The sequence below is a fragment of the Antechinus flavipes genome, chromosome 3, assembly GCF_016432865.1.
Source record: "Antechinus flavipes isolate AdamAnt ecotype Samford, QLD, Australia chromosome 3, AdamAnt_v2, whole genome shotgun sequence".
NCBI lineage: Eukaryota > Metazoa > Chordata > Mammalia > Dasyuromorphia > Dasyuridae > Antechinus > Antechinus flavipes.
This window is the reverse complement of record NC_067400.1, coordinates 486,960,851-486,988,617: the sequence shown is the minus strand read 5'-3', so window position 1 is coordinate 486,988,617 and position 27,767 is coordinate 486,960,851. Positions and strand designations below refer to the sequence as shown.

General features: G+C 38.1%; 1 protein-coding gene across 2 annotated transcripts in view; it reads left to right on the top strand.

Moving 5' to 3' along the window:
• SMCO4 (single-pass membrane protein with coiled-coil domains 4) overlaps nt 1–22,251 on the top strand; it is an 82,463-nt gene extending 60,212 nt beyond the window's left edge. For both annotated transcript variants that reach the window (XM_051986818.1, XM_051986817.1), the window contains exon 3: nt 21,541–22,251. In XM_051986818.1, the coding sequence (XP_051842778.1) occupies nt 21,609–21,788 (180 nt within the window). In that variant the 5' untranslated portion in view covers nt 21,541–21,608 and the 3' untranslated portion in view covers nt 21,789–22,251. The remainder of the gene's footprint in view (nt 1–21,540) is intronic.
• Nucleotides 22,252–27,767: the final 5,516 nt, after the last annotated feature.

The window sequence follows — 27,767 nt, the reverse complement described above, 5'->3', positions numbered from 1 at the left end:
GCTGACGTAGTACTAATTATAATTATGTAAGCACCAAGAAGTCACAGAGTAGGAGTGATATGAATTAGGTAAAGCTTGAAATAAAACACAGAAGCATGGTAGTTGTATCACATTAATACAATTCTGCCTCCTTCTACCACCATCTTCTTTGCTGTGTATAAGCATGAGCTTATTGAATTGAATTGAACTGAGCTGATTGTTAATGAAGAAATAGGATTTCAAACTTCCTGAAGATAAGGAATGTCTTAACAAGAAATTAAACTATGTTGCTTTCCAAGGTCTCTGTCCACAATAGGTGCTAAATAAATATTTGTTGAATTTATCTTTGAAGAAAAAGAGATTTTAAATGAGGGTCAATTGGGAAATTACCCTTGAAAAATCTTGGAAGCAGAAAATGAAAGGGAGGGTTCAGCCAGGTGGTATGGTGTATTCTCTCTACCCTGTTGTGCCCAAGTAGTTCCTCATTTTTGTTTTTACTAGAAAACCAGTAAATCTGCTTCATATAGTTGTTTAAAATCATCTTGAGATAGAGGCTTTTCTTTTCTCTCTTTCCCTACCTCACTCACATTTGACATCTTTAACTATTTGTAGAGAGTTTGCATTTCCTAAATGTGGACTATTAAGAGCTTGCATAGCTAGAAAGCATTGAGGAGCAGAGAGAGAAAGAGAGAGAGAGAGAAACAGAGAGAGAAAAGAAAGAATGACAATGAGAAATATATCATTTTTGCTTTGGGCATACGATTTTTGGGGAAAACAAAGTCATTATACTGTGATTTTGTATGCTATTCTAATAAATTGATGAATACCTTGTTCTCAGCTAAAAGTTTTTACAAAACTCTCAAGACAGTTATAGGACCCAATGACAATGTCTTAATAAAGGTATTTGTCAAGAAAATTGGAGTTAAATTGAGTTGTTGACTCACTGAAAGCTAACACACAGTAAGGATGCAGAAAAATGGACAGGCTAGAACATTGGACCAGATCTAATAAAATTAAATTTAATAGAAATAAATGTAAATTAATCTTGTGATCTAGTTTAGAGAGATCACCTTCACAAATACAGATTCAGGGAGGCATGGTTAGGCAGCAGTTTGTCTAAAAACAGGTCTTGGATTTTAGTGGGCTGTATCCTCCATATGAGTCAAAGATGTAAATTGGTAGCCGGTAGAACTATCTTAGGCTAACTTTGGAGAGAGCTGACTTCTGGGAGTTAGTAGCTAATAGTTGCACAGTCATCTCCTGGTCAGAGCACATCTGGATTATTGTATTCTCTTTTGAGCAGCACATTTTGGAAAAGCCATTGATAACATGTTCAAAAGATAATATATAGAAGAACAATAGAGAAAATCAAACACTGGGAAGATGGATTGAGTTAGGGAGATGTTGAGACTAAACTGGAGAAGAGTTGGGGGGATATATAATAGCAATCTTCCATATTGTTAAAGGGAGGTCATGTGTGAAAGAATATGAACTTATTCTGTTTGGGCCCGGAGGACAGAATTAGAAACAGTCATTTGAAGTTGCCAGGACACAGTATAGGTTTAATGTCTAGGAAAGATAATTTCCAGTAGTTAGTACTATTCAAAAGTTGGATGGACTGCCTTGGTAAAGTGTGGGTCCCCTTTTTTTGAAGTTCTTAAAGCAGGAGGGAGGTAACTATTTGAGCAAGCCTAGGTAAGGATTCTTTGGGGGACTATGGGCATGTAATATTTGAAAAGTTTGAGAGATATAGTTTTTGGATAATTTAATCATTTTATTAATAAAGCTAACAGATTATTAATTATTATTATTATTGTTTTTTGGAGGCAATTGGAGTTAAGTGACTTGCCCAGGGTCACATAGCTAGGAAGTGTTAAGTGTCTGAGACCAGATTTGAACTTAGGTCTTCCTGACTTCAGGGCTGCTGCTCGATCCACTGCACTACCTAGCTGACACTTGCTAATGCCAAAAACCCCTCATGGTGGTGAGCTCATGGTTCATATGTCCTGGTGGTGGTGGTGGTGTGGGATCCTTCCTTCTCAAAGAGGACATCACTCTGTTAGACTTGTGTTACAGCGTGTCAGACTGGCTGATCAGACCAATACAAGCTTGGAGTGCTCTGCCACTGTGAATTTTTAGGATGACTTTTTAAATTTTGAGCATCTTGAGCTTTTTTGGGCTAATTCCATTCTGCTTTGCTCATAGAGCACTGCACCCTCTTTGATGAGGGCATGCCATACTGAGCAGTCCTGTGCCTGTGCCATATGCAGGCTTTCCTGAGGATGTTGGTCAATTCTGATTGTTAATGATTAATGAGAAAATGAACATTACAATGAGAAGTGGGCTATATTACAGAAAGTCTTGAGGGTATCTTGGATCAAAGACACTTAACAATTAAGTGTCTTGATCAAAGACATAATAATTTCCCTATCCCCTGACAAAAAGGAGAATCCACATTTTTCTCAGATCTATAAACCTATAAACTCTAACCACAATGAGCTGAGATCTACCTATTAGCTTAAATCTGAATTTCTTTTACTGTCTTTGATTAGATCTTTAGCTTGGGTAAGTCTTCAGAGAAAGATTTCCCCACACTGGTTGATTTCCATATGAGGAGATAATGAGGGGGAGAAACATGAGGGGGAAAAACATTGTTCTTGATTCAATAACTAATAAAAGAAATAATAAATTCTCTCAAGTTGGAGGAGATGGATTGCTGATGAGGTGAGGTACCTGACCCAATTCTGAAATATTCTGATTCTGTGAAATGGCTGCAGCGGTAGAGACAAAGTTTAGCACCTTCAGGGAAATTAGATTCTAGAAAGGAGATGGAAAATATACACCAATAACTATTAATAAAAAATAGTCTGAAAATTTTACATGGCAATTGTATGAAAGAACCACAATGAAAGGATCATGGAGATCCCTGAGGGAATGATCATAATCAACTGAGCAAAATGGGGGAAGATTTCATGGTGTGGCATTTGAATGGAACTTTAAAAACTGGACAGGATTTCATAAGCAAAAAAGGAGTGGGAGAAAGTTTTTCAGGGAAAGAGAATGGTGTAAAGAAAGGCACAGAATTGGAAAAGTGAATGTATGGAACTGCAGATGTAAGCAGAACCAAGAGAATAATGTGCACAGTTGCTACAAAAAAGTAAATGAAAGAAATGATAAATTGAATTCTTAAAAATTTGAATGACCACTCATGGTCCTAGACTATATATCAAATGTATTTCTCTCCTTATGGCAGAAAACTGGGACACTACTAGGGGGCAGAGTGCTGAATACTCAGCCAGAAAGTTGTATTTGCTAAAGGGGTGGGGAGGGGAAAGGGGTTGGGTGGAAGGATCTATACATACAAAAAACATGAATAAATTTTTAAAATTATTTTTATAGTGAAGAAAAAAGAACAAATAAAGAATAAGAATTTATCACTGTATTTTTCCTGGGATAAAGGATACTGAAATTAGAGATGTCTAGCATTGATTCTTTTTTTTTTTTTTTTTTAGTAGCTTTTTATTTTTCCAAATAGTTTTGAATTTACCTTTGCAAACCCTTGTGTTCCAAATTTTTCTCCTTCCCACTACTTCTTCCCATAAACAGCAAGCACTGCCATATAGGTTACACAATGTGCAATTCTTCTAGACATATTTCCATATTCATCATGCTACACAAGAAAAATCAGATCAAAAGGGGGGGGGAAACATGAAAAAGGAAAAAAAAAACAAGCAAATAACAATATTCCCCTCGTGACTCCCTATCCCCACCCTCATGGTAAAAATATTATACTTTGACCCATATTCAGTCTCCATAGTTCTCTCTCTGGATGTGGATGGTACTTTTCATCACAAGTCTATTGGAATTGCCTTGAATCATCTCATTGTTGAAAAGAATCAAATCCATCACTGTTGATCATCATATAATCTTGTTCCAGCACTGATTCTTTACATAGACATGTCTTTAAAGTAGAAAAGAACGTTTTATCCATCTACCTACCTTAGTAGAAATATTTCTGAAGCATATCTAAGGTTCCTTTTAATTCCATTTATATGATCTTGTGATAACCAACTCTTTTCTCTGTCCCTTGCTGTAGAATGTTATTGTTAATTTAATAATTTGCTCCTGAGTAGATTTCCCCTTCACAGTGGAATATATCAGTGGCCAATTTCAGTTCTAAGGCTACTCCCATCTCCCTTTGTAAATTAATAAAAATAAAGGCTCTGTATACAACAAAATATTGACATTTTGACTTTTTTGTAGTAGTGAAGAATTGGAAATAGATGCCCATTGTTTGAGGATTAAGTTAATAGACCATGGAATATAAATGTAAAGGAATATTATTGTACTGTAAGAAACCTTGAATATGATGATTTCAGAGAACCATGGAAAGACATGTGAACTGATGCAAAAATGAAACACAGATAGGAAAACCATATATGTGTATAATAGTGTATGTTTCTATACAGAAATGTATTCTGTGTGTGTGTGTGTGTGTGTGTGTGCATACCTGAGTGTGTATATGTGTATGCAAATGAATATAACATTGTTAATGGAAAGAGCGAGTGGACAAAGAACATTAGAAATTATAATGACCAAGTTTGACCCCAAAGAAGAGACATGGATGTGCTGGTTGAGTTTGTTTAATTTTTTATCTCGTCTTTTTCTCCTTTATTATAAAGGATGACACTGAGAGGATTATATTGGGAAATGTAGGCAATGTAAAAAAAAAAAAAAAAAAAATTAAAGAAAAGAAACTAGGGCCCGGAGAGGATCCTTCAGATTTTTGCCTTTCCACCTCTGGAAAGCAATTATTCTCATAATAATAATAATTATTATTAATAATATATCATATTATATATAATAAATAATATTGTTATTACTATATAATATTATAATAATTAGATAATAAATATTATTAATATTGATCTAATCTGTTCTAATAAGAGCAATTGGGTAACCAATGAAGTAGGACTGATTAGATTAATTTATTTCAGATAAGTAGGTTCTTTAATGTGAGAGAGGATTTTGGTTAGATTCCTTCATACTAGACCTTGAGTTCCCTGGATCACAATTCATTTAGAAATTCATGAGCTTGATATCCATCAGATTTCTGTTACCTGATAGCAGCTCAACTAAAAAGATTTGGTGGATTCTAGGATCTGTTTAGCCTAAACTCTTTGTGTTCCCAGTCTTGGCTTTCTGACACTTCATACTTTCCTCCCTAGGTATTTCTTCTAGGGAGACATATTCTTTTTTATTTGGGACTCCTCCTTAATGAATACTAATTTTTTTTTAAGATGGGAGTTGTGCTGAGACTAAAGGCTGTTTCCCTTTGGAATCATAACAAAATACCCCCTAGTTAATAATTGTCCAGGTTAAATAACTGTTATAGCTTTACCCTTTACTACTTTAATAAAACAGGTTTTTGGATGGGAAGACTCATTTCCTCCTCTTTCCTTCTCCCCCTCCTCCCCCTCTTTTTTTTCCTCCTCCTCCCCCTCCTCCCTCCTTCTATCTCAAATCTCCTATCTTTTTCAGTTTTTCACCTGCAGGATGGAGGGAAGTGGTGATCATGGTAGAGAAAAGAGCAGAGATGATTAGAGTGTGATGTTTGCAAAAATGAGCCAGAGGATGTGTCAGATGGTCCTTATAATTTCTAATGTTCTTTAGGGGAAATATGGCTGGATTTTGTGATTAGGCACTTGGTAGGCCCATTAATCAGTCAACAAGCATTTTATTTTTATTAAGGCCATTATGTCCTATACTGTCCTAGGTGCAGAGGAGACAAACAAATAAAACATTCTTTGCTCTCAACGATTTCATGTCCTACCTGGAAAGACCTCTGTAAGCTCAAGCAATTGAAGTGTACTGTATGTATAAAATAATAGCAATGTTGTAGGATGAACATTTGTAAATGACTTTGCTACTCTCATCAGTACTTTGAAGGACTTAATGATGAAAAATGCTATCCATACAAAGAGAAAGAACTGATTATGTCTGAATACAAATACAAAAACATACTTTTTTCTTAATTTTTTTCTAGAGGATTTTTTTGGGGGGTGAAATGGAAGGATCTATGTTTTCTTTTGCAACATGACTTTTTTATGGAAATATTTTGCATAACTTTGTGCCTTCTCAGTGGTGAGGAGCATATAGGGAGGGAGAGAGAGAATCCAGAATCCAATCTTAAAAGCAAATGTAAAAAATGTTTTGCATGTAACTGAGGGAATAAAAATATTAAAACATGAGGAAAAAAGGATTTCATATCTTTTAGGTTAGAACACAAGTAACAAGAAAAAGCATTTGCAAATAATTAAAGAAATTGTGACAAAGGGCTTTAGTACCTTAAGAGGAGTTAGGAAAGGTTACTAATGGGTATGTTAGCTGAACTTTTAAACAAACTAGGATCCTTCAGTCTGCTCAAAGGCATGAAAATAAGATAAGAATGTTATGAATGAGAAACTAGTTTGGCTAGATTACAGAGAGCATGAACTGCTATTAATGAAGTAGCATTTATTAAATGTCTACTATGTACAAGGCATCTTGCTAAATGCTTTTGGGATACAAGGAAAGAAAAAAAAAAAACAGTCTTTGTTTTTAAGGAGTTCCCAGTCTGGTGGGGGAGGCAATATGCCAGCAATGATGCACAGACAAAATGCATACAGGGTAAATTGGGGATAATCTCCGAAGGGAAGCAGGACTTGAAAAGGCTTTTTTTTTTTTTTTCTATCAGATGTTCCTTTAGCTGAGATTCGAAAGAAGCCTAGTAAACTAGGAGTTGAAATGAAAAGGGACAGATTCCAGCCAAGGAAAATACTCAGGAGATAAGCCTTAGTATGGGAGGAATAGCAAGGAAGCCAGTGTTATCAGATAGCAGAAGAGATCATGTCCAAGAAGATCAAAGATGAATAATATAGAACAAGTCAGGAAAGATGGATTAAAGGCATATTCTGAAGAGTTTTTGACACTAAGCAGAAGAATTTGAATTTCACTGTAAAGCTCATAGGTCAATAAAATTAATTGAGAAATAGAGAAATTGGATTAGACCTGTACTTTAGTAACATCACTCTGAAAGTAACGTGGAGGGCAGATTGAAGAGTGAAGAGATGAAGGGACATGCTTTAGAAAGCTATTGAAGAAGTTCAGGTGAGGCTCTTTAACTAGATTGATGACTGTGAGTCTGAAAAGAGCAGCACATGTGAAAGATGCTTAATAAATTCTTGTAATTGTAGAAATTGGTGCAACATCCCAGTTACTGTTGATTGTTAGAGTATTCATAACTTGGAAACTAATTGAATATGTGAGGTAAGTGAGAGTGGGAAGGCATGAACTGCTCAAAAGTTGTAAAAACCTTAAATGACTTAAAAGGATAGATGGTATCCGCAACTGAAATAAGGAAGTTCAGAAGAGGACTTGGCTTTGGGGGAAAAGATGATGAGTTCTGCTTTGGATATTTTGAACTGATTTTAGTATTGTTCTTAACTCCCCAAATTCCCCCAAGTTGACTTACTTTCCTGTCAAGTTTGGGAAATACCAAATTTGGTGTGAGGCTCATTGAGAGCACTGAGATCTGCCTTCAGATTCTGTAGAATCTTGGGCAACTCATTTAACTTTGTAGAACCTCCGTTACCTCCTCTATAAAATGGGGATCATTCTTATACTACAAATCATAAGGTGATTACAAACTTATTAGATAAATGAGTAGTAACCCAATATGGGTATAGAAATCTATCTGAGCCTGCAGGAAAGTGTAAGGAGGGAGTAAGATGATAGAAGAGAGAGCATATTGGGGGAGGGGATAGTTAGAGGCAAAACACTTTTGAGGAGGGACAGGGTGAGAGAGAGAATAGAATATACAGGGGAGAAATACAATTAGCAATAGTATTTGTGAAAAGAATTTTGACGAAACAAGTTACTTATTTCTCAAATGTACAGGGAGCTGAGTCAAATTTATAAAATATAAGAGCCATTCCCCAGTTAATAAATGATCAAAACATATGAACTAAGCCCAAAGAGCTATAAAATCTTCATATCTTTTGACCTAATATGACTAGGCATGAATTCCAAAAGAGTTTTTTTTTTAAAAGGAAAAGGACCTATATGTACAAAAAAATATGTATAACAGCTCTTTTTTCAGGGCAAAGAATTGGAAATTGAGGGGATGCTCATCAATTGGGGAATGGCTGAATAAACTGTGCTATGTGGTGGAATATTATTGCTCTGTGGAAGATGGTGAGCCCTCAGAAAAACCTGGGAAGACCTCCATGAGCTGATGCAAAGTGAAATGTTCTGTGTACAAAATAATGGTAATATTGTAAAATGATCGATTATGAATGACATAACTGTTCTCAGCAATACAATGGTACAAGACAACTCTGTAGGACTTAATGATGAAAAATGCTATCCATACCCAGAGAAGAATTGATTGTGCCTGAGTACAGACTGACGTGCGCGCGCACACACACACACACACACACACACACACACATACACACACACATATATATGTTTTGTATGACTTCAACATGTGCCTTCTCAATGAGGGAAAGTGGGAAGGAAGGGAGAAAAATCTGAAAACAAATGTAAAAAATTGTTTTATATGTAATTGAGGAAAATATATATTTTTAAATTTTCAGTTCAAATCCATTGGGGGAAAAAAGGTAAATGAGTAATCGCAATTATTATTATCTTGTACTGCCCAACTAAGTATCTCTACTAATCTAGATCAGGTCAAATCCAGGAGGTCTGCCTCAGTTGGCAGTGAGTCAACAGAACTCTTAATAAAACCTTTGTTAATAGATCCTCCTTTACCTTAATGATATTATGAAGATACAGGAGAAAATGTGAATTAAATCAAAGTTGTCTTTGGTATTCCTAATTCTCTTTTTCATATTGCTGTGAACCCAGTACCTTTATGTTCTCATCCTCCCTCTCCCCCCGCCCCCACACATCTCTGTCTATCTCTCCTTGTGTATCTTTCTATCTCAGTCTCTACCTCTCTTTCTCTCTCTCTAAATAATTTCATTCTCTTTTAAAAGATATTCCGGGAAGAACCTAGAACTCATTGACACTAAAGGGTAATTAACTCCTGACAGCTTAAATGGTAACCTTTCCTTAGGTTTATTTGTATTTTACAGGGATCAAAATCTTAACCTAAATAACAAAGCTCTGTAGGGATGGAATTTTAGTCATTTCATGCCAGAGGATATAGGGTCATTATGGGGGGAGGGGAGGGGACTGTTGTGGAGAGGATGAGATTGGGGACCTTCTCAGCACTTCTGAAATCATGTTTTGTAGATGGATAGTTGTCCTATTCTGGCATAAGGCTGTGCTCATAGAGTTGTTTTCCAGGTCCTTTGTCTGAGGAAACCCCTCAGAGAAAACCTGGGTGGGCAGGGGGGTGGATGAGTAAGGCAATAATTGCCTTTCTCTGAAAACCACATGCCATAAACCTTCAGGACTCATTTCCTTGTCATCCCCAGGATTTGCCAGTTTGGGGAAGGGCCTTCTCTGATTCTCACTTGACAGCTCATAAAAGCATTCTCTCCCTCAATATTTCTGCCATCAACCGGAATATGTAATTAACTTGCTGCAATTTAGCTTTGAGATGGATTTTCCTTTTTAGGGATGCCATAAACAACTATGCCTATGATCTCTGGGTCGTTAATGAAGTTTGTGTTGTAAGGGGGGGGGGGGGAAGAAAAACCTTAGTGAACACTGTGGAAAGGAATCAGAGCGACTTGGCAAGACCTACCCTGACCTTGGAGCAAGATATTTACCCTCTTCTAGCCTCAGTTTCCTTATCTGTAAAATGGATTTAATAATACCAATACTATTTTGCTCACAGGTTTGAGATTCAAATGAAATAATATATGGAAAGCACTATATAAATGTCAGGATTTTTGTTGTTTGGTATTTAAGGAACTGCTTCACTGCAGTTCCTATATCCAGAGGACCAGAGATTTTTTTTTTTTTTTTTTAGTGCTGGCTAATTTTCCCTTAAAAGAACAATTTTGCTCACAAGCATATTTTAAATATATATATATATATATATATATATTTTTTTTGCCCAGTGGTCTTGGTTTTGCCTGTCAATAACAGAGTGATAAATATTCACTACTTGATTTTGTCAAAGACTTCTTTGCAACAGTTCAGCCATTTTTTTTTTAAACTAAATGAAATAACAGATCCAGATAAGGAAAACATGCAATATTGGGCAGAGGAAGAATGTCTCTGGGTAATAATAATACATAGTTTTTATAGATCTTTTATGGCTGTGACCTCATTTGATAACTTGATCCAGGCCTTTGAGTTAGGTGAAACTGAGAATATTATCTCCAGCAGTTAGAAAACAGTCATTAAAAGGTTATGACTGTTTTCCTAAGGTCACACAGCTAATGAATAACAGATCCAGGATTAGAGTACAGGGTCTCCTTTCTCCATAGACTCTTAATTACAATATTCATCTATAGAATGGAAGTATGAAAAATTGTATACATTATCTTTCCAGAATTCCTAGCTGATTGGGAGAGTTGGTTTAGTCTCTGATAAGTTCAATATACTAGCATACCTCAGAGCTAACATGGGTTCATTTCCAAATCACCAAAATAAAGTAAATATCGGAAAAAAGAGAGTGACATGAATTTTTGGATGTCAAAGTGCATATAGAATTTGTTGTGTGTTCTTTGTTTTTGAAGAAGACCAATGACATCAGGAAGGTGATGTCTATAAAAGTTATAGTTACATTGTGCTGTAATCTGTTAACTATGCAGTAGTATTATATCCAAAATACAATGTTCATATCTTAATTAAAAATGCTTTATTCCTAAAAAGTGCTAACCTTCACCTGAGCTTTCAGAAAGTTGTAATCTTTTTGCTAATGGAGGGTCTTGCCCCCCTGTTGATGACTGCTGAATTATCAGGGTGGTGATTGCTGAAAGTTGGGTTAGATGTGGCAGTTTCTTAAAATAACATAGCAATGAAGTTTGTCGCATCATTGCAGGACTATTAATTGGCCCATTTTAAATATTGTTGTGTCTCAAGGAATAGGAGGCCTGAGGAGAGAGAGAGACTCGGGGGACCAGTAAAGGAAGCTGTCAGGCCACATTGCCACAAGAAGATGGACTATGTCTTTGTGGGCCAGGTTGGAAAGAGCTGGTCCTGGGTGTAGGGGATTGGGGGGGTGTCAGAAAGGTGGAGAGTAGAGGAGAGAGTTCTGTTGGCATAATAGATAAGAGTTCTTGGGCTTATCTGCTTGTCCATTGGCAGTTGGTCTTCATTTGGTGGTGGTAGAGATGAGGGCAGGCAGCTGGAAGCCAGTAAAAACTAAGTTGAAGCTAATTGTCTAAGACCTCAAGCCCTTTTATAGGAAATTATACTTATTTTTCTTATTTCTTCCCTTTTTTTTTTGACTGGTCATCTGTGAAGTACCAAAATACTTGAGGTAGCTGATTGTCTCTTAAACTGTCATAGAATAAAGAATTGTTGGTTGATACAGAGCAGTTTGACTTTTACCTGGACATAGGAGGCAGCTATGTGGCTCAATGGAATAGGTGTTGGACTGGAATCAGGAAGACCTGAATTAAAATCCAACTTCAGACACTAACTAGCTGTGTGACCTTGAACAAGTCACTTAACTTGTTTGTCTTAAGCCCTTTGGAGAAGGAAATGGCCCACTGCTCCACAATCTTTGCCATCAAAACCTTATAGACAGCATGGTCCCTAGGGTCACAAAGAGTCAGACATGACTGAGGGACCCACCAATGCAACCAAAAAGGACATAGAGCTAGACTGTTTATAGTTAACTGAGTTCTCTACAGACCTTTCCCTTGTTTCTTGCTTCTCTATTTTCAGAAGGGAACAGTTTTAGTTGTAGGCTATTCTAAATCCTGTGATCGTTGGCTTGCCAACTTTTTAGGGCATCCTGAGTAAAGGGGCTTGCTAGATTGGGTGAGAGGTAGCTCCAAAGCCTTTCCAATTCCAAGAGTCTAGAAGGCATTCACTGACCCCAGCATGTATGTGCAGCCACAGGATGTAGAGGAGAAGGGATACCCGTGGCTCTTGTCTTTCCATGGGAGAAGGCGTTTGTGTCATCGGCAGGTATTTAACAGAGTCACAAGTCACATCTTTCCTAATTTCCCTGGCATTTCTTCCTGGCTCTTTTGGTAAGCTGGGGGAAAAAAACAACATTATTGCTAAATACCGTGGACATAAAACGAAGCAGCTGCATGTGATGAACCAAAGAGCAGAGGGTTTGCAGCTAGCTCTGCAGTGCTGAATTTATGTTTCCTCTTACCTAAGACGGCTTTCTTCTTCACATATCAAGTGTGGGAGCTTTGCCAGCCACTCTTCTGTTTAATGTTATGATAATGACACTAGGAAGAGAAGAGATGGCAAGGTTTTATTTGAGGTTTGTTTTTTTTGTTTTTTGTTGGTTTTTTTCCCTGCCTTTTATTTGTCATGTTTCTCTGTATTCCTGATTTTAAAAAGATAGAGGCTTTTCAGTCATCTTTTTAGCTATTCTCTTTTTAAAAAATGATCTGAAAGACTTTGTTGAAGGATATTTTTCTCTGGGTGTTGTTTAGGGTTTTTTCTTTTTTTCCAGTACAGGTAGTTATGGTATATTGAAGAAGAGTAGGTATGGAGTTAGAAAGAAAGCAGAATTCGTTTATTTCCATTCCAAGGAAAAGTCTCTTTGGAGAAATTATTCATACTTGCTTTAATATTGTTTGTTTGCTTTATAACATTTTTTGTTTATCAGAAATATATTTATTGATAACAACGTCAACACTAGATTAAAATTGGATCCCCTCTTTCTAGGATAGTCATACTAAAACTGGGCTGTGGGTATTACTCCAGGGGATAGTGACTTTATAGATGACCCTGTGTATATAATTCATTTGAACTCAAGATGAAGTTATTAGGACTTCTATATTTTCAGGCAAGTCTACCTTAATTAACATTGAAATCTTGTGGCCCCTATTAATATTTCATATTGGAACAGAAGTAATTGTATAGATTCCTTCAAACTCATATTATGTCACTGTCCACTATATACATGTTCTGCATGGGAGATCCTGTCCTATTATGGCTGATGAGAGACCATGACTAAGGCAGTCTTGCTCATAGAGCAGTTCTTGGAATGGGAAATTGCTTCATTGAGGCAAGAGCTTGACTTTTCCCATAGCTTTTCTGTTATTCTGTACTTTGGGGGTAAATTTATGCTAAACTCAAATTCCTCGTATGGGTAATTGGCTGCCTTTCACCAGACTGATTGGTCCTTGAACCTAGTAAGTTTGCTAAATGAGCTTGCCTAAGTCGTGCCATAGGGGCCAGCTTCTCCTTCCTATGGCTATGTGACTCTGGTGAAATCATTTATTTTTTTAACTGCCATCAGGTGACCCTTTGAAAAGACTATGAGTTAGAGTACAGTTGCTGATCTGTATTGGGAGAGGAAGTTTCCTTACTAGGATTTCTCTTTAACCAGAAATCTAGACCTAAAAGAAAGAATGCCATGCTAACAGATGACTTACATTAGATACCCTGTGTAACCAGAATCTTTGAGTCTCAGGCTGTCAGAGTCAATTATATTTATTTTTCATTGAATGGAAGGCCTCTCTTTTGCTACCAGGTGAAATTTATAAAAACTGAGGTTCCTGTCCTACTAACTAATTGGATCTGCAGTCTAGGATGATGGAGAATGTGGATAAGTACTTCATTCCTGCATCTGGCAAAGAGATAACTGAGGAAAGGGGAGCCAGTAGCCGAGACAATTTATAGATGTAGTCATCTATCCAAATGACCACAAGTAGGCCATATATTTGTGGCTATGCCGTATCCACCCAGGATGGAAAGCATCCTGTATCTTCTCAGTCCTGCACACACCCATACCTGTATGAGAAATCTACCTCCAGAATGATGGGACATTGAACACCTACCATCTCTTTGCTGTCATTTCACTTACCATGTATTTTTAACAATATTTTCCAACTTTATTAAGTATGTATGTAGACTATTATGTTAGGAAAAGAGTAGCTGTGAAAATCAAAAATAAGATGCAGCTCCTGCCCTTGGGAAGCTACAGGAGCCACAAAACAAAATATGATGTGTGAGGTCCAAATGACAGAAGCATGGACCAGCCCAGACTTTGGTTTTTGAGTTGGGAAAGCAAAACAAATTGGGCACAATCTGGCCCATGGTAGACAGACATGAGACTAGCCTTTTTGTATTCAGGGGAGCAAGGAATCTTCCCTTTAGGAAGGAGTATAAAACACTTGGAGGGAAATAATGAGATTAGGCCAGAAAAGTAGATTGACACGATTGTGGATGGCCCTGGATGCCAGGCGCCAAGTTTGAGTTTTCCTTAACAGCCAGTAGCAGAGGTGTGAGGTGACTTGATCTGTGCATTAGAAAGATTTTTCTGATAGTGATACAAAGGACAGATGAGTGGGAAGGAGAGAGAGGGCACAAGAAGATAGACAGGTTGTAATGGGAACTTGTACTCGTGCAGTGGCAGTGAGAATAAAGGTGGTGACAGATGTAAGAGGAATTGGCAGGACTTGTAACTAATCAGGTGAAAGGAGAGAAAAGATAGCTTCAAATTTGTGAAGGTGGGAGGGACTGAATGGCGCCATTTGTCAGAAAGTGAGATGCTGAGGAGGAGTGGATTTTGAGGTGAGATAATGAGCTTGGTTTTTGACATTCAGGGCTTGAGGTTCCAGTGAGGTGTATGGGTAGAGATGGGATGTAGAAATATGTCTGTAGCCCAGAAGGAAAGTGGGGACTAGAGATATCACACTCACTCCATTTCACACTCATTTCAGTGCTGAGCTTTGGGAACACACTATAAAGAAGCTACTTATCCCCAAGGAGTCAGGGGTAAAGGATGGGTGGGTGGGGATTGCCCCTGAAAGGGTGCAAGGTTTCTGTTGAGGAATAGAAAGGAAGGATGAAGTCCGATCAGAAGGACTTACTGAGCCCACTAAGGAAATAATGAACTAAGGAACTGGCCAATAGGGAGATCTTCAGTCAATTAGCAAACAGTAAGTACCTAGGTGGTACACTAGATAGTTCTGGACTTGGGAAGACTCATTTTTCTGAGTTCAAATCGAGATTCAGGCACGTAACTAGTAGTGTGACTCTAGGCAAGTCATTTTCCCCTTTTGCCTTAGCTTCCTCATCTGAAAAATGAGTGGGAGAAGGAAATGGCAAACTACTTCAGTATCTTTGCCAAGAAAACTCCAAATAGGGTCATGAAGAATCAGATACACTTGAAAAATGACTCAAAAACAAGCATACCAAGCTCTGGTTTAAGGGATGAGAATCCAAAAAGAGGTAAAAGACAGTCCTTTTCCTAAGGAAGCTTAAAAGCAAAGGCTGCTGCTGAGGAGGTAAAGTCCAGAAAAGAAAAGATGAATGGGGAGTAAAATCTGTAGAAAGTGATGTTATTGTCAGACAGGATTATTAGAGAATGGGGGAGAACATGGACTATGAAGCCTCCTCTCTCTTTATTTTCATCCTAAGCTTAGCAACTATCATAAAAACAAATGATCAGATAAATAAGCAGGAATAAAAATAATGGAATTCATACATAAATCCTTAAACTCAGAGAAATTGGTCACCATTGTTTGTGTTTTGGAAACTGGGTTCCTCCCCATCTTGTTCAGACTGGAATGCAGGGACCATTTGCAGACCCCTCCTTCTGCCCCATATTTCTGGATACCTCACCACTGCTCAATCCTCTCTTGCCTGTTTCAGCACAGAATTTCCAGTCAAACAATTCGCTAGTTTCAGCTTCCTTCATCAGCAGAGATTACAGACCTGCTTCATCAAACCCAGTGAGCCAGTCATTTTCTCTTCCTCCTCTTTACTTGCTGAACACCTTTTCCTTTAAGGCTTAGCATAGGTGCCATCTCTTACTAGAAGCTGTCCTTGATTCCCTCTCCACCCCCACACTCCAGCTGAAAGTATTCTGTCATCGTGACTTCCTAGAACATGTTGTCTAGACAGCTCTCTTAAGCCCTGTTACATTTTCCTTTGTATTATTTGTATTATTTTATTTGCCATAACAGTATGACCATCATTTAGCAAGCACAGTTCTTGCATACTTCTAATCAGTTTTTGCTGATTATGTACATTTGTGATAATTTGGAAGGTTGGAGTGATTATTAACAAATAAAAGGATCAGTCAGTAAGCACTCAGGCATTATTAAGTGCTTATTATGAGCCAGCTCCAATGCTAAGCACTGCAGGTATAGAGCCTCAGAAAAGGCTTCTGAAAGAGATGCTCATAGGATGACAACAACAATAGCAACGTCTGTATAACACTTTAAGGTTTGCCAATTGCTTTAACAAATATCTTCTTTTATCCATATTACAACGCAGAGAGATAAGGGGCTATTATTACTCCATTTTACAGATGGGAAAACTATAGCAGAAGGCAGTTAAATGATTTGCTCAGTCACACAACTAGTAAGTTTCTGAGGCTGGATCTGAATTTGGGTCTCCCTGATTCTTGGTTTAGCACTCCGTGCCCAATATCACCTAGCTGTACCCCGAGCTGAATCATAAAAGAAGTTAGAGATTCTAAAAGATGGGAGCTAGAAAGGGAGTGCACTCCAGACATGAGGAGCACCTGGTGCAAAGGTGTGGAGATGGGAGATGGAGTGCTAAATCCAAGGAACAGCAACTGGTTGAGCTGTGACAGAGAGTGCATGAAAAGGGAAAATGTGCAATAAACTTGGAGCCAGATTTTAAAAGTCATGAAATACCCATCTGAGAAGTTTGCATTTTATCCTAGAGCCTCAGTGTTCAAGACTGCCCCCTTGAGGGATGAGAATGGAAATGCTGAAAGGTTTCATAAAATCATAAATTTAGAGCTGAAAAGAATTAGTCTAATCTCATTTTATTATAGATAAGGAAACTGGGGGCCGGAAACGGGTAGGGATTTGTTTAAAGTCACACAGAGACTAAGCTATAGTGAGAGGCAGGATTCTGATGCACCTTTTCTGACCCTGGAGCCAGAGTCCTTAGTGATGCTATCAGAAAGCCCAATCCCATTGTCACAGTCCCAAGGCCATTGGATTTGGGAGGATTCTCCCTGGTGTGGAGGGTGGCAGGCAGAGTGGGTTTCTTCCAGCATCCGCAGAGCATTCCCCTCCCATTTCAAGGGGAATGCGCAAAAGGAGGCTCTCTGCTCTGTGGTGCTCAGCAGAGACCAGCTGATACATGTATTGCCACTTAGACTCCAAGCATATTTGTTTGTCCTTGAAATCCTGACCAGCTCTAGGTGAGCTGGAGCAGCTGGTTACTTTTATTTCTTAAAAATTTTTAAAACTCCAGTCACTTTTGAATTTACAGTACAAACATACAAGAGTTAGTCATCACCGTGGCTGGTACCTTTGAATATCCCATAGAGTTATGTGAGAAAGTTCCAGCATCTTCTAAGGAAGTAAAGCAGAAATAGCTGTCTCTATCCAGATTTTTATTATATTTTAGAACACCCTCTCAGCTGAATAATCTTGTTTCTTCCTCTCCCGCACAACCCCAAGCAGTGTCTGTATGGAAGCTTCGGCAAGGTGTCTTTTGCATTATATAAAAGAATTTGTACAAAGTTGTTTTCTAAAGTATGATGACCCTCTAAACACTGTGGAAAAACTTACTGCTAATGGCTTGTTTCTTGGAAATCTAAGTGTGCACACACACACATAATTCCCCTCAGTTCATTCTTGCTTCCTTATTTTTAAGTGGGAGTTGAGGACCTTGAGTTGTGTCCTTAGGTTCTGTTTTTTGTTGAACTGACATCATTTGGAGTCAATAAATAAACACTGGCAGTACACAAGCAGGAGTCCTGACTTCCACCTATTATCTATGAGTCCTTGAACAGTAATGGGAGTAATAATATCTAATGTTGATATAGCACTTTAAGGTTAGCAGATTTCTCTACATATACAGGCTTTAATAACTTAAAACTGTATTAAGACTTTTGTAACAACCTATTGTCTTAAGCTAACTCTGTGTCTTTCCCTCCACTGGTTCAAGATTTTCTGTCCAATCCAAATTATAATGGCTATAATATGTTGACCTCCAGGTTACTTTCCTTTCTTTCTCAAGGACCTACTTTCTGTCACCAACAAAGATTTATTCGTTTATTAATCACATAATATATTTTGGCCTTGTACTAAGCACTGGCTCACCTTCTCTGCTCAATAGTTGCCCTTAATTCTGAGGAACTGAATATTTACATAGATGTTCCCTAAAATTCCTTAACCTACCAATTCCTCAGTTCCTTACTTTATTTCCATTGGATTTTACTATTAATCACAAGTTTTTACTTCCTTAGTTAGAAGCTGACATTTTCCTTTCTGACCATAACTTTCTCTCAATCTGCCTTTTCCTACACCTCACCTTTCCTAAACTTGTTCTTTTCATTTATAAAGACTTTTAGTTCTTCCATGAGATCTTCAGTAACCCACCTGTTAACCATTTCAACTCCACACTGATGTCTGTTCTTGAATTCCTTGCCCCCTTGTCTGATTGTCATTATTTCTTGCAAATCTCAGCACTGGATTTTTCCCATCATCATCTTCCTCTGCTCTAATTCACCATTTGCTGAATGGAACTGGAAAAAGTCACAATCATGCATGCTGACTGAGTACATTATAAATTCATATTTTTCAATTTCAACTAGGCCCTCACTATAGCATGAAAGTCTTTTTGTTACTCTGATTTATTCCTCACCTTACTTCCCAATCAATTCCAAATCTTTTCTTCCCTCCTCAAATCTCCTTTACCACCCTCCTTTAACCCAGACCCCAATTTTGCCATTCAATTTGATTTTCATCTTCTTCCAGTCTCTTCAATTTTAAAACCCCATTGATATCATCTCTTATTCTCTCCTTTTCCCCAGTCATTGACAGAAAGGTGGCCTTTGTTTTTGCCAAGTCTGACTCCTCTACATGTGGACTTCCCATCTATTCCTGTCTTCTTCAGAAGATTGAATCCTCAATCTCAGTCTCTTCTTTCAATTTCTCCTTATCCATGCTGGCTCCTCCCCTACTGCCTTCAAATATGTTCAGGTCTATTTCCTTCATCCTTTAAAAATGTTCATTAGAATTACCATCCCTCAATTTATCATCCTATTTCTCTCCTCCATTTTGCAGCCATATTCTATGAGAAATTTGTCTGTACTTGCTGATTTCTACTTCTTCTTCCCACTTACAACTCAATTCTGCCCTTGTCACTCAACTGAAACAGTTCTGCCCAAAGTTACCATTGATCTCTTAATTACGAGGTCACATGGTCATTCTTCCCAATCTGTCTGTATATTGTTGATCATTCTCTCCCCTTGGATTCTCTCTTTTCTCTGGGTTTTTGTGATTTTTCTGGTTATTCTATCTTTCTGACTTTTCCTGCTCAATCACCTTTGTTTTTTTTATCATTCATATCCTATCTCCTAATTGGAAATACTCCCTAAAGTTGTTTTCTAGTCCTTTTTTTTTCACTTTTCTCTCAATATTCCAAGTGGCCTTATCAGCTGCCATTGATTTAACTATTATCTCTAATGCAGATGTCTTCTAGATCTATAAATCTGTCTCTTCTGAGCTTCATTACTATTTGAGTATTGTATGTTTTCAACTGAATATCCCAAAAAATCTTTAATTCAAAAATGTCCAAAATTGAACTCAATCTTTTTAAAAAATAGTATCTTATTTTTTCCCCAATTACATATGAAGACAATTTTTAGCATTTTTAGAAGATTCTGAATTCAAAATTTTCTCCTTCCTTCTCTTTTCTCCCTTCTTCCAAAAATGGTAGGCAGTTTAGTATAAGTTATACATGTGCTATCATGCAAAACATTTTCATATTAGTCACAATTGTGAAAGAAGAAACATCAAAAGAGAAAAAGCCATGAAAAAGAATAAAGTGAAAAAAGTACACTTTGATCTACTTTAACTTTTTCTTCTTTAACTGGTTGTGAATAGCATTTTCCTTTGTGAGTCTTTTGTACTTGTCTTAAATTATTGTGTGCTGAGAAGACCCAAGTCATTCATAGTTGATCGTCACACAATGTTGATACTGTGTACAATGTTTTCTGGTTCTTCTCATCTCATTTTGCAGCGATTTGTGCAAATCTGCCTGTTCATTTCTTATTTCACAGTGGTATTCCATTTTGTTCACATATCATAGCTTGTTCAGCCATTCCCCAATTTTCAATATTTTGTCACCATGAAATGGGGTGCTATAAATATTTTTGCCTATGTAAGTCCTTTTCCATTTTTTCTGATCTCTCAGTGGTTTTGCTGGATCGAAAGTTAACATTGTGTGGTTACCCTTTGGGTATTTGAACTCACTTTTTTCCCTCAAATCTTCCTCTCATCCAAACTTCCTTTTGTCCAGGGTACCATTATTCTTCCAGTCTCCCAGTTTCTTAACCTTGGCATTATCTTCAATTCTTCAATCTTTTTCATTCCACAAATCTTGGCCATTTTTGCCTCTACAACAAGCATCTCTTGCATCTAGCCCTTTTCTCCCTTCACATTGTTACCAATTCATTTCAGGCCATCACCAGTCTAGATTGTTGTAATGACCTCCCAACTGGTCTCTCTCCACTCTCAGCCCTCCTCCACTGTCATTTTTCCTCAGTGCACATCTGACCATTTCCCTGTTCAGTCCACTCAGGTAGCTTTCTGTTGTCTATTGGATCAAACAAATCCCGGTTAGCTTTTAAAACCCCTGTTAGCTTTTAAAACCCCTTAGCACTTAACTCCAATCTGTATCACCAGTCTTAATGGACATTTCTCTCCGTTAGATACTGTGTTCGAACCAAATGCCACATTGTATTAGAAAAGATTCAGACTCAAGTCTTTGGTTAAATTATTCCTTCTCTCTAAAAGTGAGAGATTTGGACTAGCTGACTTTGACCTCTTCTAATTCTTTCACCCATCCTTAAACATAACTGTTGTGCTAGTGTTATCTTACTATTTTAGTATTTACTATTATTTGTAGCACTTTTAGCACTGCTGACATTTCCTGTTGTCTTCCTTCCTTATAAACCAGAAGTTTTTTGTTTTTGTTTTTTGCTGAGACAATTGGGGTTAAGTGACGTGTCCAGGGTCACACAGCCAGGAAGTCTTAAGTGTCTGAGGTCACATTTAACCTCAGGTCCTCCCGACTTCAGGGCTGGTGCGCTCTCCACTGCGCCCCCTAGCCGCCCCCACAAGCACAATTAAATGAAACAAATTGCCCCCTTGCGGTGTGGGACAAGGGCCTCCTTCCACCAGAGAGGAGGGAAGCCTCCTTCACTGCGATTCCTGAAATCACATTTCGAGGCTTTCGGGGGTCTTCTTAATTAAACGGAAGGGGTCTGGGTCAGGAGGCAGGAAGTGATGGAAGAGAATGTTCTCTGAGAAGCCAAAGGACCGGTGCAGTTTAATGAAATAGTGATGCCTTGCTAGGCGGCCGTCGGGGCCGTTCCCGGGGGAGGAGCTCTCCCGGGAGGATGGCAGGTGCTCCCCAGAAACTCCACTTAAAAGCCGTGTCCTCTCTTCTTGCTTGTAGGTCTTGCCTCCAAAGCAGCGAGTTTGAAAGAAGAGGAGCGGGACGCATTTCTGGGGAAGCTGCTCAGGATGAGGCAGCTCAAAGGCAAGCCCAAGAAGGAGACTTCAAAAGATAAGAAGGAGCGGAAGCAAGCCATGCAGGAGGCCCGGCAGCAGATCACCACGGTGGTGCTGCCCACGCTGGCCGTGGTGGTGCTCCTGATCGTGGTGTTCGTGTACGTGGCCACGCGCCCCGCCACCACCGAGTGAGCCGGCGCCCCCTTCAGGAGAGAGCGGGGAGGCGGAGAGGAGCCGGGAGGGGGGAGCGGAAGCCGCCGCCGGCCGGCCGGACGCTCCCGTCTCCTCCCGCCCTGGGCTTGATGCAAGTCTCTCAGTCCTCTCGGAATGTAGTAGGAAATGTATTATCAGTGAATGTGCCATACACCTTATGGTCCACTTCATGTGCCTTTCAGACTTAAAAAAGGGAGTGTTTCTTTCTCCAGCTGATGTCCATGTAGCTCCACCCGGAGAAGGGCGAAATCTGCCGTGCCATAAATCTGTGTGATCAGCTTCCCACCCATCCTGCCATCTAGAGCGTGATTGCTATGACTCTCATCCCTGTGCTTCTCCACTTCCCAAGGGACTGCCCGTCTCTGTGCTTCATGTGATTTGAAATATATCAATTCTAAGGTGAAATATTTATTTTTGGAATAAAGGAGATTATAGCCTTAAATGTGACGTTTCTCTCGTTTTTCTCCCAGTCCGGAGTCATTCTCTTGGTCTTCCATGAAGGGCAAAGTTGTAACAAATACTGAAAGTGAACTCAAGAAATCTGGGTTCAGCTTCGGGCTGACTAGCTTTGGGACCCTCCCCCCCTCCATGGGCTCCCTCTTACGTAAAGTGAGAGGATGGCCTTGATGATCTAAGGTTCCTTCTAGTTTTAATATTTCCAAGATTATGTCACTCCCCCCCACACACACACATATTATTCTTTGTTCTCTCTCCCTCAACCCATAACTCTTCCTTTTCTGCACACATCCTTTTCTTCCCTGCTGCTGTTTACTGCATTGAAATTATACTCCTGCGTCCTTATTGTAGAATCTGCCAGCTAAGTGTGTAGTCCGGATACACTCTGCCCCAGTCAGAAAACATCTTAGTTATGGGCTATGTTCTAGAAAGGCCCCTAGACAAAGTGGTATCCCTCTCAATGAGGTGATTATTTCCCATGTGAATCATTTTCAGATCCAATTGAAAGTATCTTAATGCAGGAAAAAAATTGCTTTTTGTTGTTTTGTTTGAACAAAATTGAGTTATGATTGATATGCTTTAGGCAGGAATGCTAATTTACATCCATTAAGCTTACTTATTTAAACACTTACAAACAGCCATTTAAAGGTGGTCCCCAAAGTGGCAGGCAGGCATTTTCTGTTCTTCAATGAAAACATGAAATACAATTAAGTTTACATTTCAGGTGGGTGTGAAATATAAAGTGCCCATTTGGGTCAGTTCCTGAAAACAGACAAAAAACAATAAAATAGTGTTTTAGGTGTTGGCTTCCTTGAGGAGCTTGACAACTTGAGCAGGCCTTTAAAACTTTCTTTTCTGCCTTTTAGAACAAATTCCTACTTATGGATCTTGCTTCTGTGTTTTCTTATTACTGATTACAGAGATATTTGTGTGCATAGAAGCACTTCTAATTTCCCTTCCTGTCTGATTCATTCACTCATGGCATTATCCACAGCTAAAGATATAAAGCATTTTAGAATCCATCCTGTGGAAGAGAAGAAACACTGTTCGCTGTAAGTTTTAGAAATCAGCAATGATGGAAGAAGGATAGATAATAAATTTATTTGCCACATAGATGGTAAATTGGCAGAGACAGAATCCAAAGTCCTCATTTTATAGGCAAACTCCTGATACCTAAAAAGGTTGTGACTTGCTTCCAGGTCACACACAGCTTCAACCTCTTATAAATTTCATCTCTGAAAGCCCATATTGGTGGACCTCTGTCCAAGGAAGGGTGGACGTACTCTTCCTGGACTATATCTGACATTAGCTTGAGAAAGGGGCTTGATAACTTGGATCTCTCTGTTGCCAACTGGAAGTTATTTGTTAGGTTTCTAGTTTTTCAGGAGTTTTCAAGACCTTGCTACCCTTCTATTAATCAGTTATTTTTTTTTTAATTTTATAATAACTTTTTATTGACAGAACCCATGCCAGGGTAATTTTTTACAACATTATCCTTTGCACTCACTTCTGTTCCGATTTTTCCCCTCCCTCCCTCTACCCCCTCCCCCAGATGGAAAGCAGTCCTATATATGTTAAATAGGTTGCAGTATATCCTAGATACAATATATGTGTGCAGAACCGAACAGTTCTCTTGTTGCACAGGGAGAATTGGATTCAGAAGGTAGAAATAACCCTGGAAGAAAAACAAAAATGCAAATAGTTTACATTCATTTCCCAGTGTTCTTTCTTTGGGTGTAGCTGCCTCTGTCCATCATTGATCAATTGAAAAATCAGTTATGTTTTAAAGAAGGAATGGGGGGAGAAAAACTGAAGTTGTATGGTTGTTTAATATTATGCTTTGTTCAAAGTTATTCCTTTCCAGGTAATTCTTGTCATTGAGAACTCATTACACAAGACTACTTAGAGAAAGGCAGAAACAGAGACAGAGAGAGATGGTTAAATAGATGAATAGACAGAGGTGAGTAGAAAAGTATATGAGTACATTTGTTGAGCACTTTCTACATACCAGAAATCATGCAAAATACTGAAGACCTAAATACAAGCAACCAAAACTGTCCCTGATCTCAAGAAGTTTATCATGAGAGAAGACAACACATAGTGTGGGAAGGAAGATGGTAACAGGAAGTGGATCATTCCTGGTCCCAGCAAGGGAAGGAATATTAGAGCACCATATTTATGTGGATATTACTTTCTACACCTTAATGGAACTATCTGACTAAAAAAGTTTGCCACCCTGTAGCTTACCATTTGATGATTAACTTCTCTGAATCTGGCCAAGTGTATACATGGATGATTATCCTGCATTCTATCCCAGGCCTCTTAATGGAAATATTTTCAGTTTTATAGTATTGCCATAGTCAGTTGACATGGATTTTGGGAACCCAAGATCAACAGGCCACAATGAGATTGGAGGACATAAGGGGAAATCACAGCAGTTGAGAGCTGGAAAGGAGCCCAGTGACCATGTCAACCTATATCTGAAAAAAAAAAAAAATTCCTGAGCACAAAGATTCTTCTATTTTTGCATCCCTATTGGCAGTCTGATGAAACCTATAGACAAGCCTTTCTCAGGGTTATTTTTTAAAATTCACAGTTGAAGGAAATGCCACATTTCAGTTAGAAAGAAGTTAAAATAAAGACAATGTTTTTCTCCTTTTCAAGTTCACAGACCTGACATTTATCCACAAAGTTTCTTGGGGTTTTGTATACTTCCAGTTAAAAAATGGACTAGTAGGTGACACAAGGGATAATGTGCTGTGTCTGGAGTCAGGAAGACTCATTTTTCCAGAGTTCAAATTCAGCCTCAGACACTTACTAGCTGTGTGAACCTGGGCAAGTCATTTTACCCTATTTGCTTTAGTTTCCTCATCTGAAAAATGAGTTTGAAAAGGAAATGGCTAACCACTCCTGTATTTTTTCCAAGAAAATTCCAAATGAGCTCACAAAAAATTGGACATGATTAGAATGACTGAACAACAAAGTTAGAAAAGGAACACATTTATTCATCCTTCCCTTGGTAGAAGTCTACCAAATAAAAGTCCTGCATAGGAAATCAAACTAGAAAAACCAGCAAGTCAATTGACAAGGAAACACATTCTATTATAAATATTTTTTCTATCTATCTGGGTCAATGACTTTAAACATAAATAACTACAAGCAGATATAAATAAGCTATGATTTTGGTATGCACCACTGGGGACACAGGCATATGAGGCTACTTGACATCTCATAGATCTGACTAAATTAGAGATCTGTGGAAAGGAATGACTTGGAAGGGAACTCAGAGGTCATTTGCACATAGACAGAAATCCCTTCCACCATATTCCTAACAAATGGCCACCCAGACTCTACTTGAAGTATTGGAAAAATCCATTCTCCACCTTTTCTAATAGTTCGTTCCACTTTAGGACAACTTTAATTAGTGGGAAGTTGTTGCTTTTTTTTTTTTTTTTTTTCTCCTTGACTTCCTGGGGAAATTTCTTTTTAGGCAATGATATTTATGTAAAGAAATAGGAGGTGGAGTTCAGGCTTTCTCCAGTTGTTTCTTAGAAAGGTGCTTAATGTCTTGTGCATTTTGTTTTGTCAACCGATGAGCAACAAAGTGAACTAAAGAGAATACATTTATTAAGCTTGTAAAGAAGCAGATTTATAGATTCATTGTTTAATTCTCACCATCTGTGGCATTACAGAATGTGAGAGCTAAAAGGCATTTAGGAAACTTAGTATAAGCCCTTCATTTTACAAGTGAAACTTATCAGAAAGAAAAAAACAAATGACTTTCCCAGTGATACAAAGAACTCAGAATTTGACTTGTCTCCTAGTTTTAGCCCAGTACTTTTCCAATTTCCTATCTTCTCCTCCTCCCCAGTTCCACTACTTGATTTTAATTCCTTTATGATGCCTTCTCCCTTCCTTGCCCCACTTCATTCTACAGGAAAAGTCTACCCATTATAGAGATTTCATCCTCTTGGGTATTCATATCTCATCAGGTTCCTCAGTTGTTTCTGTCCTTCTGATTGGAGCACTAGAGGGTGGAGCAAATAAAATTTGCCGAGTCTCATTTAAAGAGGTCTCAGATGTGGCTCTTTTCAATAGCAAGATGATTCAGGCCAATTCCAATGGTCTTGTGATGAAGAGAGCCATCTGCACCCAAAGAGAGGACTTTGGGGATTGAGTGTGGATCACAACATAACATTTTTGCTTTTTTGTTGTTGTTGTTACTTGCATTTTGTTTTCTATTTCATCTTTTTTTCTTTTTGATCTGATATTTCTTGTGTAGCATGATAATTGTAGAAATATGTAAAGAAGAATTGCCCAAGTTTAACATATATTGGATTACTTGCCACCTAGGGGAGAAGGTAAGGGGGAAAGGAGGGAGATAAAAAATTTCGGAACACAAAGTATTGCAAGGGTGAATGTTTAAAGTTATGCATATTTTTAAAAATAAAAACCTTTATGAAAAATTATTAATTAAAACAAATAAAGAAGCTCAGAAATCCACTCAACTCTTCATTTCCTACCAGTGATACTGCTTGGTTGTGACTCCTCTCATTGTCATATTCCTGGGTTTAGGGTACTCTTCCTTGCTAAGCCTAGCTTTGTAGCTTCTTTTTGTGAATTGTCTTCTGTTAGACTGTAAATTCCTTGAAGGCAGAAACTGTTTTTCTTGTACTTATTTGTATCCCCAGAGTATTAAGCAGGTGCTTAATGCTTAAATAAGGGGAAGGCTGTAAGATTTGACATAGTGATTTCCTATTAAAGTTAAAGTATTTTTCACACACAAATGAAATCTTGGATTTCCATAATTTATAATATATTCAAAGTGCTTAAGTATTTTCTATTTATTCTGCTACTACCTTTGTTCAGATCTGTATTGCTCCTTACCTGAATTTTTCTAATGCCCTCTAAATTCCTTGCTCACACTTTACGCTCATTCCTTAATTGTTGTAACAGCAATAATGGGACATGCTCAATATACATGCTCAAGAATCTTCAATGATTTCTTATTGGTTAGAGTTCACATTTAAATAACAGTCTGGCAAAAACACAGAATCCAAGAGTTGAAAGCCATCCATTCCAACCAATAATTCTCTCTCTGCAATAACGTCCAAGCCCTTGAAGAATTTAAGGGAATATAAAGACATTATTCTCCCAGGCAACCCATTTTACTGGTAGATAACTCTTATTGTTTAGAAATTATCCCTTAAATTTAACCTTAGTGTGTCTCTAAGTAACTTCCATCTATTGTTCCTGGTTCTGTTCTGTGCAACCAAACAGAAAAAGTTTAATTGCTGTTGATTCTGCTATTATCTCCTTTAATCTTCTTCAGATTCATTGTTCCCAGGTTCCTTCAATCAATCATCAATTCTCCATTCCTCACTACTGTGGGTGCCTTCCAGTTTCTCTAAGTGCTTTCTAAAACATGGCAGCCAAAACAATATTCCACATATGATCTGACCAATAAAATGTTTGCTCTTTGAGGGTAGAAATGATGATGAA